The 15,947-nt window shown below is 35.8% G+C and overlaps 8 protein-coding genes across 8 annotated transcripts; 3 read left to right on the top strand and 5 right to left on the bottom strand. All coding sequences in view use genetic code 12, as the record gives it.

Annotated features, from left to right (window-relative positions):
- Nucleotides 1-890: 890 nt before the first annotated feature.
- On the top strand, nt 891-1,826 carry DEHA2A12012g (DEHA2A12012p; the record flags this gene model as incomplete). Its single annotated transcript, XM_456852.1, has 1 exon — nt 891-1,826. One exon carries the CDS (start codon nt 891-893, stop codon nt 1,824-1,826), a length of 936 nt encoding a protein of 311 aa, XP_456852.2.
- Nucleotides 1,827-2,092: 266 nt separating this feature from the next.
- Nucleotides 2,093-3,427, top strand: DEHA2A11990g (DEHA2A11990p; the record flags this gene model as incomplete). The annotated part of the gene is made up of 1 exon (XM_456851.1): nt 2,093-3,427. One exon carries the CDS (start codon nt 2,093-2,095, stop codon nt 3,425-3,427), a length of 1,335 nt encoding a protein of 444 aa, XP_456851.2.
- A 63-nt stretch (nt 3,428-3,490) lies between these two features.
- Nucleotides 3,491-4,294, bottom strand: DEHA2A11968g (DEHA2A11968p; the record flags this gene model as incomplete). Its single annotated transcript, XM_456850.1, has 1 exon — nt 3,491-4,294. The coding sequence occupies one exon, from the start codon at nt 4,292-4,294 to the stop codon at nt 3,491-3,493; it is 804 nt and encodes a 267-aa protein (XP_456850.1).
- Nucleotides 4,295-4,496: 202 nt separating this feature from the next.
- On the bottom strand, nt 4,497-9,173 carry DEHA2A11946g (DEHA2A11946p; the record flags this gene model as incomplete). The annotated part of the gene is made up of 1 exon (XM_456849.1): nt 4,497-9,173. One exon carries the CDS (start codon nt 9,171-9,173, stop codon nt 4,497-4,499), a length of 4,677 nt encoding a protein of 1,558 aa, XP_456849.2.
- Nucleotides 9,174-9,641: 468 nt separating this feature from the next.
- Nucleotides 9,642-10,808, bottom strand: DEHA2A11924g (DEHA2A11924p; the record flags this gene model as incomplete). Its single annotated transcript, XM_456848.1, has 1 exon — nt 9,642-10,808. One exon carries the CDS (start codon nt 10,806-10,808, stop codon nt 9,642-9,644), a length of 1,167 nt encoding a protein of 388 aa, XP_456848.1.
- Nucleotides 10,809-10,928: 120 nt separating this feature from the next.
- Nucleotides 10,929-12,086, top strand: DEHA2A11902g (DEHA2A11902p; the record flags this gene model as incomplete). The annotated part of the gene is made up of 1 exon (XM_456847.1): nt 10,929-12,086. The coding sequence occupies one exon, from the start codon at nt 10,929-10,931 to the stop codon at nt 12,084-12,086; it is 1,158 nt and encodes a 385-aa protein (XP_456847.2).
- Nucleotides 12,087-12,185: 99 nt separating this feature from the next.
- On the bottom strand, nt 12,186-13,909 carry DEHA2A11880g (DEHA2A11880p; the record flags this gene model as incomplete). Its single annotated transcript, XM_456846.1, has 2 exons — nt 12,186-13,839; nt 13,899-13,909. 2 exons carry the CDS (start codon nt 13,907-13,909, stop codon nt 12,186-12,188), a joined length of 1,665 nt encoding a protein of 554 aa, XP_456846.2.
- A 298-nt stretch (nt 13,910-14,207) lies between these two features.
- DEHA2A11858g (DEHA2A11858p) lies at nt 14,208-15,908 on the bottom strand (the record flags this gene model as incomplete). Its single annotated transcript, XM_456845.1, has 1 exon — nt 14,208-15,908. The coding sequence occupies one exon, from the start codon at nt 15,906-15,908 to the stop codon at nt 14,208-14,210; it is 1,701 nt and encodes a 566-aa protein (XP_456845.2).
- Nucleotides 15,909-15,947: the final 39 nt, after the last annotated feature.

The raw sequence follows: 15,947 nt of genomic DNA, 5'->3' as shown, positions 1-15,947 counted from the left end.
ATGTACTTGGTTTGCTCGGCCTTTGGTCACTCGAAATTATTGGATGCAAAAAGGGAATTTTCACCTAGCATATTTCTAGTTATGGTTATGATGAAATTGTATGTGTTGGGGTATATATGATGTTGTGGACTGTAGCAGACTGTCAATTAAGGAAGGTATATTTAGGGTAATTTATGGTAATTTATGAGTGTATTTTTGCTAAAATTGTCCGAATAGCTCAAAATCCGGTAATCAAGACTTCTTGATTCTTAGCAAATCAGCAAGAAAGACGAGTATTATTTGGAGAAATAGCACCAGCAGAAAGTTGATATGCCGAGATGATTGCATTCCTCGGAGGAATATGGATAATATTCGAATACTATGCTTGTAGAGTACAGCAGACTATCTGCAGTATCCGACCTAAATAATTGCAAAATTACGATAATAATAGTTTTTGTATGTGATGACTAGCTTGCAAATGAGGAACTATAAGCTACGGAATTATAAGTGGTGCATGCTAGATCCACTATAATACTGCCAGTATTTGAACCATAGAATAAACGTAAACCTTGAGGTATATTAATCAGTCTTGTACTATTTAGGATGGAGCTATGTTAAGCACATACAACAAATCAAAGGGATAACTTTCAAAAAGAGACAATTATTGATACACATTACCTATACCGACAGCATTTTTTAATACATAGTATGTAATACGGACCACTTTGAACTGGTAATGAAGAAATCCTTTTGGTCGCCCATAAATCGGTTTGCATATAATCGTGGCCTTTCCGAAAACTAAATACTGATAAAATGGATTCACTTAGTTGACACAGACGCTTAAACAAAAACCTACATAGATATATCAATAAACGTAATCTACCATTCTAGATACAAAAAACCATACAAACATGTCTATGTTCTTCAAAGCTCCTTTGGACATCGAGATTAGATTGGATAACGAGGACACACGGAAACATGTCGATGTTAAGACTCCGCAGGGACGGTTGGAGAAACTTCCTATTTACAAAGATGGAGAGTCTGTGAAGGGAACAGTTACAATTAGAACCAGGGAAGGGAGGAAAGTTGAGCATTTGGGCGTTCGGGTACAGTTGCTTGGGTCAATTGAAACAAATACAGATAGCGTAGTTTCGGATGACTTTTTGTCCATGGCGACAGAATTGGCAGCTCCATCACAGTTGATGCATCCTGAAACATATCCATTCGAGTTTAAGAATGTCGAGAAACAATACGAAAGTTATAGAGGGAAAAATGCCCGATTGCACTATTATGTCAAGGTTACGGTGTCAAGAAAGTCAGCCACTGAAATCACAAGAGAGAAGGAACTTTGGGTTTACCAGATAACCGCGCCAGCCAACCAATCTACCTCTGAACAGGGAACGGATGCGAGAAATAGCCAGATTGCACAACCTACAACTGTCAAAATGGATGTAGGTATTGAAGATTGTTTACATATTGAGTTTGAGTACCTGAAGTCCCGTTTCTCTTTAAAAGATGTGATTGTGGGTAGAATATACTTCTTATTAGTAAGATTGAAAATCAAGCATATGGAATTATCTTTAATTCGGAGAGAAACTGTTGGAGCACCACCCAATCAAATTACAGATAGCACTACCGTGGTAAGGTTCGAGATCATGGATGGTGCACCTGTCAAGGGAGAAACAATACCTATACGTTTATTCTTGGGTGGCTTTGACTTAACACCAACTTATAAGGATGTGAACAAAAAGTTCTCCTGCAGAACATACTTATCATTGGTGCTAATCGATGAGGATGCTAGACGTTACTTCAAACAGAGTGAGATTATCCTTTACAGAGACCTGTAATATACCTCTATTGTTGGTATGTTTTGTAGCTGTGTGTAATGATTTATGTACGTTAATATTTCAGTTTTCCCTGTATACAAAAGAATTTGGAACCTCAGAAAATATTCCAACGAACAGATGCATATCTTCAGTGATACCATCAGATATAGAACTATAGATTTTTAAGATATAAGCTTGTTTTTGGGAGAAATATCTAGTGCTTAGATATCAGTTGATGAGCCCAGTTTATTTGGATCGAATGCACATACATAAATAATAAGAGAATAATGGACAAAGATTATTCGTCATCATCATCAGAACGAGATTTCCCGATACTATCAACATCTCTGGTACATAATGATGATATGCATGTGGGTGTTATTAACTCGTCACTTGAGATGGAAAGTTTGAATAATTATAATAATCAGCCACAATCCACAAAGAATAGTAACCAAGCGGTTACATTGTCTACAGCTGGTATTCGTGCCATCATATACCAACTACAAGCATTATACCTAAGAACGCCAGTTAAACTATTCAGACCATCGAGATTTGACTACATGGCTTATGTTAGGGCGGTAGCAAACAAGCATGATGAAATTTATTTAAAACCGTACCGAGTTCGAACGCATTCTTCAGTCGGTATGCTTGTGAATGTGCTACGAAAAGAAGGTTGGAGGTTTATACCTGACCAGGTGTTGCCACCGTTGATTGCAAATTCAGCCACTGGACTTATCTTGTATGGTACTTATTTATCATCATTGGATCAATTTGACAAGCGCCACGAGGAAGAAAAGAAGCAAAACCAACGTAGTAATTATTATTATTCTCCGGTAGATACCTGGAGAGCAGGCTTGATTGCTGGAGCTGCACAATCATTAGCGGCGGCACCGGTGGATGCAATATATACTAGACTGTCTGCTGCAGAAATGTTGAATGGAACGCATCAGAATTTATGGGTTTATGGGTTAAGCAAATTAAAGGAAGTTGGTTTGGTTGGAGTGTTCGCCGGTTATGGGTTTTCATTAATAAAGGATAGTGTAGGGTTTGCGTTTTATTTTTCAGTATTTGAGATTGTGAAGACTCAAGGCTACAATCTAACATATAGTACACTATTGGCTTATAAGAGAGCTCGATTATCGATCACAAAGAAATTGGCTAAGTTAGGAGTTCACGAAGAAATTCAACAATCTGATGAACAAGTCCTCAAACTAGAAAAAAATCGCCTGATTAAAATTTTAAAATCAAGTTTTATATTATTAGCTGGTGCTTCAGCAGCATTTACCTTATTAGCTGTGCAGTATCCAATAGCTAAAGTGCAAAAGATTCACTTATCCAGATTAGAAGCTTTAGATGTCTATAACGCCTCAAAGTCGACAGCGTATCGTCCTTTCATCAAATTATATTATAATTCTTATATCGATACATACAATCAAGTATTGAAAATTAAAGCCAAGTCTAAAGCCACCTGGTTTCAATTAAGTTACAAGGGCTTCATTAGAAATGCATTAACTACGATACCTGCAACATCGGTGGGTTTACTCGTATTTGAAATTATGAGAACCAAGTTATCAGATACCTTAGATGAAGAGGTCTTTGGAACAGGTGCACTTGATCCTTGAAAATTTATATTATTCCTTGTACATATTTATAACATATACAATATATATAGAACAATTATATAATTACAACGAACCAGTCTTCTTTAAATATGCATTCCAACCTGCATCTCTGTATCTCTTACCTTCAACGGTTGGATCCCTGCCTTGTCCAAATAAACCTCTTCCGACAATGATAATATCAGTTCCAGTTGTAACAACCTGATCAACAGTTCTATATTGTTGACCTAAACCATCACCCTTATCATCCAAACCTACACCAGGTGTCATAACAATCCAATCGAAACCTTCATCTGTTCCACCCATATCTCTTTGAGCAATGAAGCCAATAACGAATTCTTTGTCACTCTTAGCAATTTCGATGGTTTTTTCTGTGTACTCACCGTACGCTAAAGAGCCCTTTGATGATAATTCAGCTAACATTAATAAACCTCTTGGTTCTTTCGAAGATTCTTGTGCAGCCTCTTTCAAACCTTTCACAATTCCTGAACCAGTTATACCATGCGCATTTGTAATATCGGACCATTGAGCAATCTTATAAACACCACCAGAATATTGTGATTTGACCGTGTTTCCAATATCAGCAAATTTACGGTCTTCGAAAATCATGAAATTATGTTTTTTCGCTAAAGCCAATAAAGGAACAACAGTACCTTCGTAGGAAAAATCATCTATTATATCAATGTGTGTTTTAACTAAGCAAATATACGGCCCTAATTTCTCTATTAAGGTCAAGAATTCTTCAGTAGATTTCACATCAACGGAAGCACACAAATTTGTTTTCTTGTTATCCATTAATTTGAACAAGCGCTGAGCCACAGGAGACGGATGAGCAGAAGCTCTTTCAGTGTACGTTTGGGTTTTAACCATCGCTAATATGGGATTTGTTAATTGTTAACTTTCTTTTACTACAGTTGATGATTCTGAAAAGTAGTTTAAAAACAATATGCAGGAAACTCATTATATTAAAATATACATATATTGATATACATCTATCAATGTCCTTACCGATAAAAATATTTAGCTTTGATACTGTTGATCAAAATACCTGTCTTTCTGATTTCTATTGCATTTATCTGCGTTCGTGCCTCTCTTCTTCTGGCACTTTTAATTCCTCTTTTGGATCTTCGTTTGACTCTTCTATTGACTCTTTCTTAGATTCTTTCTGTGAAACTTCATTTTGTTTTTCATTTTGTTCTTTACTTGCTTCTTGATTTTGCTCTATGTCTTGTTCTTTATTCAATTTATCATCATTTACTGAACTACCTTCTTCTACTTTTGAAGAATTTTCAAGAGCTAATTCATCTTTCAAATTAGGGTAGACCTGTTCAATTTTCTCCCAAGAAGTTTTCCATAATTCAGTCTTGCTATCAGTCAATATACCGTTATTTTGCAATACTAAAATCATATTTTTGAGCAATTCTCCACCAGATTCCTTAATCAAGTTTTCGTTCATGTTAAATTTTTCACCTAAGGAATTAAATACAATGAAATATTCTAAAATTCCTAACCATATTTTATCAGTCCCTTCCAGATCAAACTGGGACTCATACTTCAAGAAAACTTTACTTACTAAAGATAACGCTTCTGTCTGGGTCCGTGCGAACCCGTTTGGATCTGTTTGCAAAACTTCATTCTTAGAAAGTTCAGATAATAATGGGAACAAGCCATATTCAAAAATTCCAGCTGGGGTAAATTTATCATTAATTTCAGAGGATAAAACAGTCAGCTGTAAAGTATTGATTGCATAGGTACGAACCTCCCGACAAGGATTGAAACATTGATGAGCTAAAGCTTGAATTAAAGAATATGAAAGGTCCTTTTGATTGAACTCAGGTCTTTTGGAAATTGAGTTCAATTCGGCCGTTAACGATATAGACTTCTTTGAAATTTCAACAAGATCCCTGTAATACGAATTGTCATCTTCCTGTTTCTGTCCAGACACAGCTAATTGTTCTGTTTCCTGTTCCCATTGGGAACCAGCTGCGCCAAGAGAGGATATTTCGTCTAATAGACCAAGAAGAGGCATGTAATTCAACGGTGATACTTCCATTGGTGAATTTAAAATTATGCCATCAACAAATCTGAGCACATCAGAGGAGTATATTGGAATAGACCCAAATATTCTCAAAGCCTTCCAGTACTCTTCATTATTAACTAATTTCTTGCAAAACCATGATTCATCGTCAACTAATGAAATCAATGGTTGAGCTAACTGTGCACCATGTTTACTAATTAGTTCTTTATCAAATTCACTTAATTCTTTTATGCATTCAGTTAAGGTAGATTCATGGGATCCATCACTATGCCTAATTAACAATAGCTTGTATGCACAGACTCTCAAATTACCTTTTCTTGAAAGATCTTTCAAGCCACCGAAATACGTGATCTTGTCGAGAGTGGAATTAGTGATGGATGTATCGTCAAGTAGTAAGCAGAAACATACCATAATTTCAAATAAGAACAAGTTCTCAATTTCAAAGTACCTCTTTGTTTCCTCCTTGAACGTAGGGATCGAATCCAATAATAATTCTATGAATAGCTTTAAGTTGTCTTTAGGACCTTTCGAAATATGTTCAAAGATGCTTGGAATATTCAAGGACTTAACACAGTCAATAGTCGAAAGAGTTGATTCAACTTCTTGATCAGTAGGTTCCGGTGGATCGTCTGAATAACCTTTCAAAAACGAAGAAAACGTTGAAAAGATACCCGAATCCTTCAATGGTTTAATTCTGTTAATAATATAACGTGGCTTAACCTTTGCTAACGGATTTAGCTTGATCTTTTTCTGAAATTCTGTGAAAAAGTTAGGATTGATTAAGCAGTTCTCAAATAATGTTAAGATAATATTGATAATCTTATTCCAAGATTCAGTAACTTTAAAATCGGTCTTTTTAATTAACCTAAACAAGACAACTGTTGAAATTTGAGCTTTGAAATCTCTCCCAAACCACACTGCCATTTCACTAACTGTAATTGCTTCATCTTTCTTTTCAACTTTTATTTGTGTGATGGGGATCTCTTCCCGTACATTATCATCAGCGCTAGGAACATGATGGATTTCACTAGTTAAGGTTGTTAGCTCTGCTAATAAACCAACCAATTTATCGATTGAGGATGACAAATTATAGTATAAACAAATATTAGCACATTTATCAACAGATGACATTAATCTTGTAATAATTTGGTCGTCAGAAGCTTCCTTGAATACACTAATTAAGGTATCAATAATTCTATCAACAGATCCTTCAAATAATACTTTATCAAATTGACATAATTGGACATTATCAAATTCTAAAGTTTCATCTTTATCTATATTGACTGCTTCTGAGGAAATCAAGTTATGCCATGCGTCATCAAACCACTTATCAGTACCATGGTGTTCTTCAGGCATGATAATCTCTCTTTCTTTTATGGAATGATAAATCTTAGAAAGATACCAACTTGGAAAATCCTTTCCGTTATAAACACCTCTCAAATTACGCTTATATGCATCAAGATCCATTTGGTGTCTAACCTTAGGGTTATGTAAATCAGTATTTAACATAATAACTGAGTAGGATAAAACAAATACAGCATCACGATCTGGCTTGACTGCTTCTTCTTCTGAGTCACTTACCACGTTTTCTTGACAATGAACGTATCTTTCAGCAAAAAGCTCAACCACCCTTTCAATTTGTTGTGATTCTCCAGGAAGTCTAAAACTTTTCAATAAAACTCTTAGCGCCTCATCTACCCTCAAACCAGTAAATTCAAACATATTAATGAATTTCCTCAAGATCTCAATATTTGAGGGTTTAGCTAAATATTCACCTAACACTTTCTTGTTTAATCTTCCAGACTTTGAAAAGAAAAAGTGCGCTAATTCATCCGCATCATTTTCATCATTAATAAAGCCTTTCTCAGCTAGTTCTTTGATTCCTGCTTTTGGTTTATTATTCAAAATATCAGTACAGCTAATGAATGTGGTCTTTTTATACTTATCTAAAATTAAAGAATGTAATTGCAAATCACTCAACTCTTTATCTATAGGTAAACTTTTAATTCTGTCATTAATCCCACCAATAAATGTTAGTATACCTTCCAAACATATTGGAGGTACATTATCAGTTGTTAGAACTGCAGACTCAGGTAATGATAATTTGCATAGAAATTCCAAAAATTTTCTAGACAAGTCAGTTCTATCAAAGTTACAATCATAATCGATGAATAAATGCGTGAAAAAAACAGGAGACCTAGTCCACAACAAGGATAACGATTCAATGAGCATTTCTTTTGAACCGGAGATTCTTGTAGCCACAGATGTTTCATTACCATTAATGGTATCATTCTTTTCAACAGAATCTGGAGATATGGAATTAAATAACAACAAAAGGGTTAGTTCAATTTGTGATTTCAATTGCCTTCCTAAAACGATTGCAATGGTAGAGAATAGTTGCAAAGAAGCTTGTAATAATGCTGGTGAATCAGTCGTAGTCATTATTTGTACAACATGCTTTGACACAGGGTCAGATACCAAACTCATTAATGATGGATGTTTTGGAATATCATGGCCTGAAACCTCAATTGCAGTATTCATCAATGATAAAGCAAATACTCTAGTGCTTTCCATATGTTGATATTGATTCGAAGGGGAGATCATTGAAATTAATATCCCTAAGAATTCATTAATGCAAATTATACCGAATGGTTCTTCAGTATCCAAGGCTTCTTTAGGATTCTCAGAATTAGAAATCTCTCTTGGGTTTTCAACCGGTTGATCGTTTTCCTCAACTGTATTTTCATCTAGTTGTCCATCTTCTGTTTTCTTATCTTCTATATTCCTATTGGTAACTTCTTCTTCTTCTTCTTTTAATATAGAAGTGGTTGTTTCAGTACCACCGATCAAATCTTCCGGTAATTGAGTTTTAGAAAAATTTGTTTGCAAATCATCTATTCCCACAGTTTCAGGTTCAATGTCCTTCAATTGACGGAATATATGGGAGGTGATCAGAGTCATTGCCATTTCTGCAGCCTTTCTTAAAACCTCACTCCGTTTCTTATTGCAAGCAAGAGACAAGCAGGTTTGGACTACTTCTGAAATTACTTCATTTGGTAATAGTTTAGACAATGGACTTTCAAGAATATCCTCCATCAACCTTAGAACTTTAAGTAATACAGCATCATCTGAGCTCTGATCAGCCGCTTCAAAACGACAGTGGGTTAATGCTGAAATAATTTGGATTAATGAACTTTGTAAATTTTTGGATTTAAATGAAATGATTTCATAACTTATGAACTTAGAAATCGAATTTAAAGCCAACGACGTAATATTTCCTGAGGTAGACGACGACTTGATTACCAACAAAAATGGTTGTAATAAGGTCAAGCTATCTATTTCATATAAATCTTTGGCGTCCGTTAACATCGATCTCAATTGTAAAAAACTGGATAAGAGTGGATTATCATTGATTCCTGTCGATCGACTACTACCATTATTCGCCATGTTAGTGCTCAAGCCCAAGTTAGTTATGGAATCGTTTTCACCAAAAATATCGCCTGCGCCCAAGATGGCGGCAACTCCACTTTGAGACCATCTAGTCATTTTCCTCATGGCTGAGGATATAGTCATACAATCATTTATCATCAAAGTAATAGGATCAATTGCAACATTTGAAACAGTTGACGTCGAAGGATGTAACAGTATACCTGGTTGCTTATATCCGAGTGGGATACTAGGTGTAGGTGACTTGGAAAATTCATGCATCATAGTGAAAATAATTAATCTACTAGACTTAAGAGAATATAATTACTTCTATTCCAAGAATCACTTTCCTCTCTATAATATTTCTATGTAATAGTTAATGTGTTCAAAAGATCAACTAATTGATTTTATCTTCACTATACTGAACGATTTGATACCATGTCAACAAGTGTTTTTCTTGACGCGAAAAACGAAGGGTGGTTTTTACACGAAAGAATAGACCCTTCAGGTAGACTGTATTCCCCGTAATGGCTTAAAGGTTATGGATTCTACAAGTACTCGTATGACTTTAAAGTTCTTTGTACAATAGTAAGGCATTATTGATTGTTGATAAGATCGTTTCAACGCAAGAAATGAATTAAATATGAGACTGCCGTCACCATTGGCAATAATATAATGTACAAGCATTACCATGTAGAACAGGTAATAAATATATATTGAAGTCAAAGCTATATACACGGATTGATATCATCTCTAGATTCTTCTCTGATAATAATTACGGAAAGAGGTCCAGGCTAATCTCCATTCTTGTTGTTGCAATTTAGGATGGAAAATATCGAAGTCATATTTCTCCAACTTCTGCAAGTACAAAGTTGTTGGAATAGCTACCATGAAAGGGGTAAACACAACGTCAGGTATATTTTTTCTCCAACGTTTTTGATGTTTTTGTAAAACTTGGTCATTTGGATGAGATTTGACAATTGACAAGATCTCTTCTCTTGACTTGTCTAATTTGTCTCTTGCCGATAAAATATGATCATTTGCGATAACAGCAGTTTCATAGGTAATATTCTTTAGCTTCTCACGTACATCTGATATATCCTTTTCGTCCTTGAGGTGTCCCTGAGTGAGTCTAAGAACAGATTCTTGCGATAAATCAAATTTTGTCATAAGATCTATGGGTAACGTTACTTGGTTTCTGGTTGAAGAATAATACTTTAAACCCAATATCATAGAGCCTATAGCAGTAGCTTGTCCAATATGCGCAGCTATGTCGCTAACCTTTGATTGCAACGAAGTGGAGTGTTCCAACAAACTGATTGCAGAGGGTGAAATAGAGGGGGATAAGAGCAACCCCTGAGTTAAATAATTCAATTGGGAATATGTTCCCTCACCATAAGAGCAAATGTCATTCACCGTCTGGAAACTCTTAGTTTGTAGGAAATGCTTTCTCGTTTGCAAAAATTGGTGGAAGTAAGATAAGTCCAAATTGAGATCATTTCTTAATGCATCTCTAACCAATATGGCGATCGGTTCACCAAGGTTCTTTTCTGAACTAGGATCAGTGAAAACTCTTGACAATAAATCGCTCCAGAATTTAAATTTTATATCTGTAGTTGATATACCCATGGAACCTGAGAGTTGATTCGATGCTTTAGAAGAAACCGAATTCGTATTATTGCCACCATCATTGATTTTATTGATCTCAAGGTTGAACGCACGTATAGCTAGGAAAGCATCTCTAGCGGGCTCTGGTATGTATTGTGCTAATATATAGGATGACCTATCGTGAACTTCTAAGAGCGAATTGATATCTTCTCTTGCACTATGTAATTGCAAATCGTAGTTATTACTTCCAGTCGAGTACCAACACTTGGCTGAAGTAAATCTTGGTCTTCTTAAGATTTTTTGTCTAAGCATGTTGCATAAATCGTTTAAGGTGTACTTCTATTCTTGAAATGAAGTAAAAGCTCACTCTTCAGTGCAATCAAAAAAAATAAAGATGATCTTCGATTTTTTTTCAAAAACTGCAAACTTATTATGAAAGTAGAACTTCTAAGACCTTGTTCATATATTGACATATCAATAGGAGGGAGCAAGACTGGTAGGATAGTTGTGGAGTTGTTTGATGATTTAGCTCCTAAAACTTCTGAGAATTTCATTAAGTTGTGTAATGGTTCACAAATAACCAAGGAAGGAAGTCCTCTAACTTTCAAAGGCAATTACTTCCATAGAGTTATCAAGAATTTTGTTATTCAAGCGGGGGATATTGAAAACGGTTCGTCAATTAAAGATTACCCTAATCTGAACGTTGGTAAAGGCGGTATATCAATTTACAATAATGAAGCGTTTGAAGATGAAAATCTATCTGAACCTTTAGATGACCCATTTAAACTTTGCCTGGCTAATGATGGGACGTCAAATGCAAACAAGTCACAGTTTTTCATAACAACCTATCCACAACCTCATTTGACAGGTAAGCATACGGTGTTTGGTAGAGTGATCCATGGTAAGTCAGTTGTTCGAGAAATAGAGAGGGTTAATACAGATAGTCAAAATATTCCAACAAGAGAAGATATAGTTCTTATTGAAGATTGTGGAGACTGGACGGAAAATATGGAAATTCCAGTCTACAATGCTTGTTATGATCAAATAGGTGGAGACATCTATGAGGAATATCCAGACGATGATGAAAACATAGATAAGGATTCATCAGAACTGGTTTATGTTGCATCTACAAAAATTAAAGAAAGTGGAACAATCTTGTTTAAGAAGGGGATGAAACTAGAAGCGTTCTTGAAATACAAGAAGTGCTTGAGATATATTATGGAATATATACCTGACGAAGATCAGGAACCAGATTGGTATAAAAAATATTTAGATATAAAAAAAAAAATATATTTAAATTTGTCTATGGTATGTTTAGGTCTAAAGAACTTTATCAAGGCTGCCGATTACTCTAGTTATTTATTAGATATGGATAATCTTACGGCTCAAGAAAAAGCTAAGGGTCATTATAGGAAGGGTTGTGCTTTGTTTGAGCTTAGAAAATATAATGACGCTCTTACAGAATTCAAGGACGCAAAACTCTTGGTTCCTGAAGATCCAGCAATTGGACCACAATTAGATAGATGTGAACTGTTGATTGAACTGAAGAAGCAAAATGAAAAAGCGAAGTATTCTAAATTCTTTTCTTGACCATTTTGAGCGAAAATATATATCTTACATAGAAATATCTAAAACGAATGCAAAATTTAATAATTAGGTATATATACAATTACCTTTAATTACATGTATTTATGTAGTAGACTCATTCTCATTGTCATTATTACTGGCATTGTTATTATTGCCATCGGCGTTATCGTTGTCGTTGTCGCCATTATTATTACTTTCTGTAGCATTATTGTTTACCAGGTTATTACTTCTATTGTCGTCAACAAGACTTCTTAAATTCATAAATTCTAAAACATTGTCTTCAGAATCAATTCTATCTGTCAGCCTAGTCTCAACACCATTCGTTGTTCGCCTACTAGAAACACCAGTCGGGAATAATGGCTCTGAGCTTTCGCTCAGTTGGGATCTTCTGAGGTAATTCAAAAGATGTGAAAAAACTCCAGTTTGATTTCCTGATTCGCCTTCCTGCGCTTCATCTTGTGAATCCACCAGTTGCAGAGGGAAAGAATGTGTATGCATATGAGTGTGTGGAGAATTATTCTCACCTAATCCATTTCCTGACCTTAGAATTCTTCTGACGGGTGAGTTGCTCTCTCTATCTCTAGAAAATGAATTAAAAATATCTAAAAGTGCAGGTCTATGCACCAAAGTAATATTCGGATTATCTTGCACATTGCCATTAGTATCATTAGTCGAGGTTCCGTCAGTGCTTGGTTCGCTAACCGAATTTCTGCACAAAGGACAGGAACTATGATTTTTCAACCATTCAAACAAGCAAGATTTTCCAAAAATATGACCGCAAGGCATCTGAACAGGAAGATGTTCAAATGTTCCAGTAAATTCAGACAAGTACTTTGGCCTTGAAGTATTCGGATCACTGGAAGATGAAGTTGACGTCGTGGAAGACGACGAAGAATCATTTGAAGTAGATTCAGCATTCTTATTATTCAATTTTCGCTTCTTGGCAGATGTATCTTCTTGTGATCTAGAACCATCAACAACACTTCTCTTTTTGCCATTGTTAGAAAATGCTAAGTAATCTTCAAAACAAATAGAACATTCTCTTGAGGTTTCCTTGAGCTCTTCTAACGTTTTAATATCGAAAGAGTTGAACTTGTCGATAGTGATACCTTTTTCTTTGTTTAAGTTAACAATTGTGGAATACGCCATCTGCGTTGCCAACCTAATGAATTCTTGAATTATTCTAGGGTCTCTGTTGGAAGAATTATTTGGCAAAGTCATTACCAACGAACCAGATCTGTTTGGGTTCTGTGGGTTATTTTCATCAGAGAATACATAGTTCACTGTTATGATAATGGCGCCACCATTAGAGTCTGTACTTGTGCTTAATGCGTTGGCATTCGTTGAGTCGGGACCCGAATCTGCATCTCCAGTGGGGTTTGATGCATCCGTAGTGGTTGACGCCACCGCCGTGGCATCACCACCGGCGCTACTTACTATTGGAATAGCTATTGGGGATTGAACCCTATTCCGATTGGCACCTAATATGGTATCCATGAACCTATCAAATATGTTCATTTCATTTCTATTGTCATTATCATTTTCATTAGAAGATTCCGGTCCTTGGATACTGGTATTGGCATTACTTCCCGACGGGTTATCATTTATGTTACGATCTCCATGATCAGCGACTGTGTTAGCTGCTGTGTTTATATCTGCTGTGTTTATATCTGCTGTGTTTATATCTGCAGCGCCCTCTTGACCAGCGGCTTCTCTTACTTGCTCTCTATTGTCTCTCGATTCATCATTATCACTGCTATTACCGGAATGTTAGTTCGTTGTATCTGGTTTGATTCAAAATAAATAGTTACTCACCTATTATTCATTTTAGTGCTTCTTGTGTTCGATTTAACTTCTTTTATTCCAAAATCTTCAACACTTTCTTCTGGAACTTAATACTCCTCCACTAAAGCTTATATATATTTAATAATATCCAGTACTATCTATAAACAGATATACTGTATTCCTTAAATATTGGAATTTTGCTAGTATTACAAATCGCTGATTTTATCCTACTAAATTAAATGATCTTTTGTGTTACCGGGAAATTGCTAGTAGTTATTGCGTTTGATTTTTGTCGATTATATATATACATATCTAAATTACTTCTAACAAAAGAATTATTTATACAGAAACACCTACTAAGAGACCCATGCCTATAATCAACCCGTATAATTTGATCATTGATAGTTTGTTAATGGAAGCACCTGATTTTTTATCACTACCATAGTTTGAAGTTGTTATAGAACCGGTTTCATCTGTTGAGGTGGATATTGCAGTAGACGAATAACCAGGCGCATTCTTAGCGTTTGGGACAGACGATGAGATGGTGCTAATATCTTCGTCTGATGTGTATTTAACTTGAGCTAAAGAAATCTCAAAATCCTCTAAGTCGTAAACAAGATAAGCACTTCTTAACACATTGTCACCAAATAAAATGTAATCTGCTCCCGTTTGTGGTAAAATACTCAAAAAACATCTGTTAGAGCTGTATTGAGTAACTAAATTTGATAACGGGACTTGGATTTTGGCACCGCTGAAATCAATGGTGAAGTAATAAGAATCGTCATCAACACAGTCGACAATGTAGGCACCCAACGAAGACGAGTATTGACCATTTAATGTCTCGCCGACCACCTTCAAAAGAGAGGAAGGGAAGTACGAATAAGTGGATCCGGTATCCAATACTGCAGTGTGATCACTGGACGTGAGATCAATCTCTGAGCCTGAATCGTTAAATGTAAGCCCACTTACAATAATTTCTAATTTGATAGCTTCGGAATAACCATAACTTTTCATAGTATTGACGATTTGCACAGTTTGCAAGTCACCTGTGTACTTCGCCGAATCAACTGCTCCAAACAAGATAGAACCTGCCTTGGCATCTTTTTCGCCCAAATAAACTGAATATGCTGCTTTTTCAATAGTACCTTGACTCTTTAATTTCAATGGTAAATTTTCGTACTGGTAGTTACCTCCGTAAGAATTAGAATAGGTAGTTTCCAATCCGGACAACCCTATGCCCAAAACTCCAACATTAGAACTAGTTTCATTTGCAATGGCAAATGATAAATCCTTTACTGTTATATCACCGAAGCGAACATCATCAGTCCCCCAAATTCCGTTTGCATCTGTTCCATCAGCATAGCTAATCGAAAACGCTTCCGCTGATGAATTACGGTTGAAAGTATCTGATCCCTCAGTCTTAAAAGACCCATATGAAGTACAAGTGTTAGTTGTTGCACCTCCAGCTGACTTGCTACTGCTTCCGCTTCCTCCGCCACCTGATCCAGTTCCTTCTGGACTTACAGTGACCATGGTAGTACTGTCACTACCTCCAAAGTCCCAAAATGCCTTATTATTCCCATCGGCAGATTTGGTAACAACGTCTTCACTTGATTTTGAAACATGCTTTGCATGCCCCTCGTTTTTATTGTCCACCATTTTATCTTTACCACCGTCAGCTTTCACCTTTGGAAATTTGCTATCGACAATCACATCTCTCTTTGATGACCCAGAAGGTGCTTCACACAGTAAATCGTGAGACATCATCCATAAATCCGAAGACCCCGTATCCACCAAAACTCCCACTTCATCTTTGTTTGATCCCACTTTCAAGTTAGCCAAGTAAAACGTTCTTTCATTCTGTAATTCCATTTCTGCGGATCCATCTCGTTTAACAAAATTTGGCCTTTCACCTTCGAAAGACAAGTCTCTTTTACTATTTCCTCTTAAAACATTAAAATCTATTTTGAATATGCTTGGATTTTCTCCAACTGCAAACGCAGCCAATGCAATGGGCCCTAGCAAAGTAGAAACCTTCATTCTTTCTAGCAATTAATTGTAACAATACCAAGACTAAAT

This window comes from Debaryomyces hansenii, assembly GCF_000006445.2.
Source record: "Debaryomyces hansenii CBS767 chromosome A complete sequence".
NCBI lineage: Eukaryota > Fungi > Ascomycota > Pichiomycetes > Serinales > Debaryomycetaceae > Debaryomyces > Debaryomyces hansenii.
Note: the sequence above shows the minus strand (reverse complement) of the source record. Positions and strands in the feature narration are given on the sequence as shown.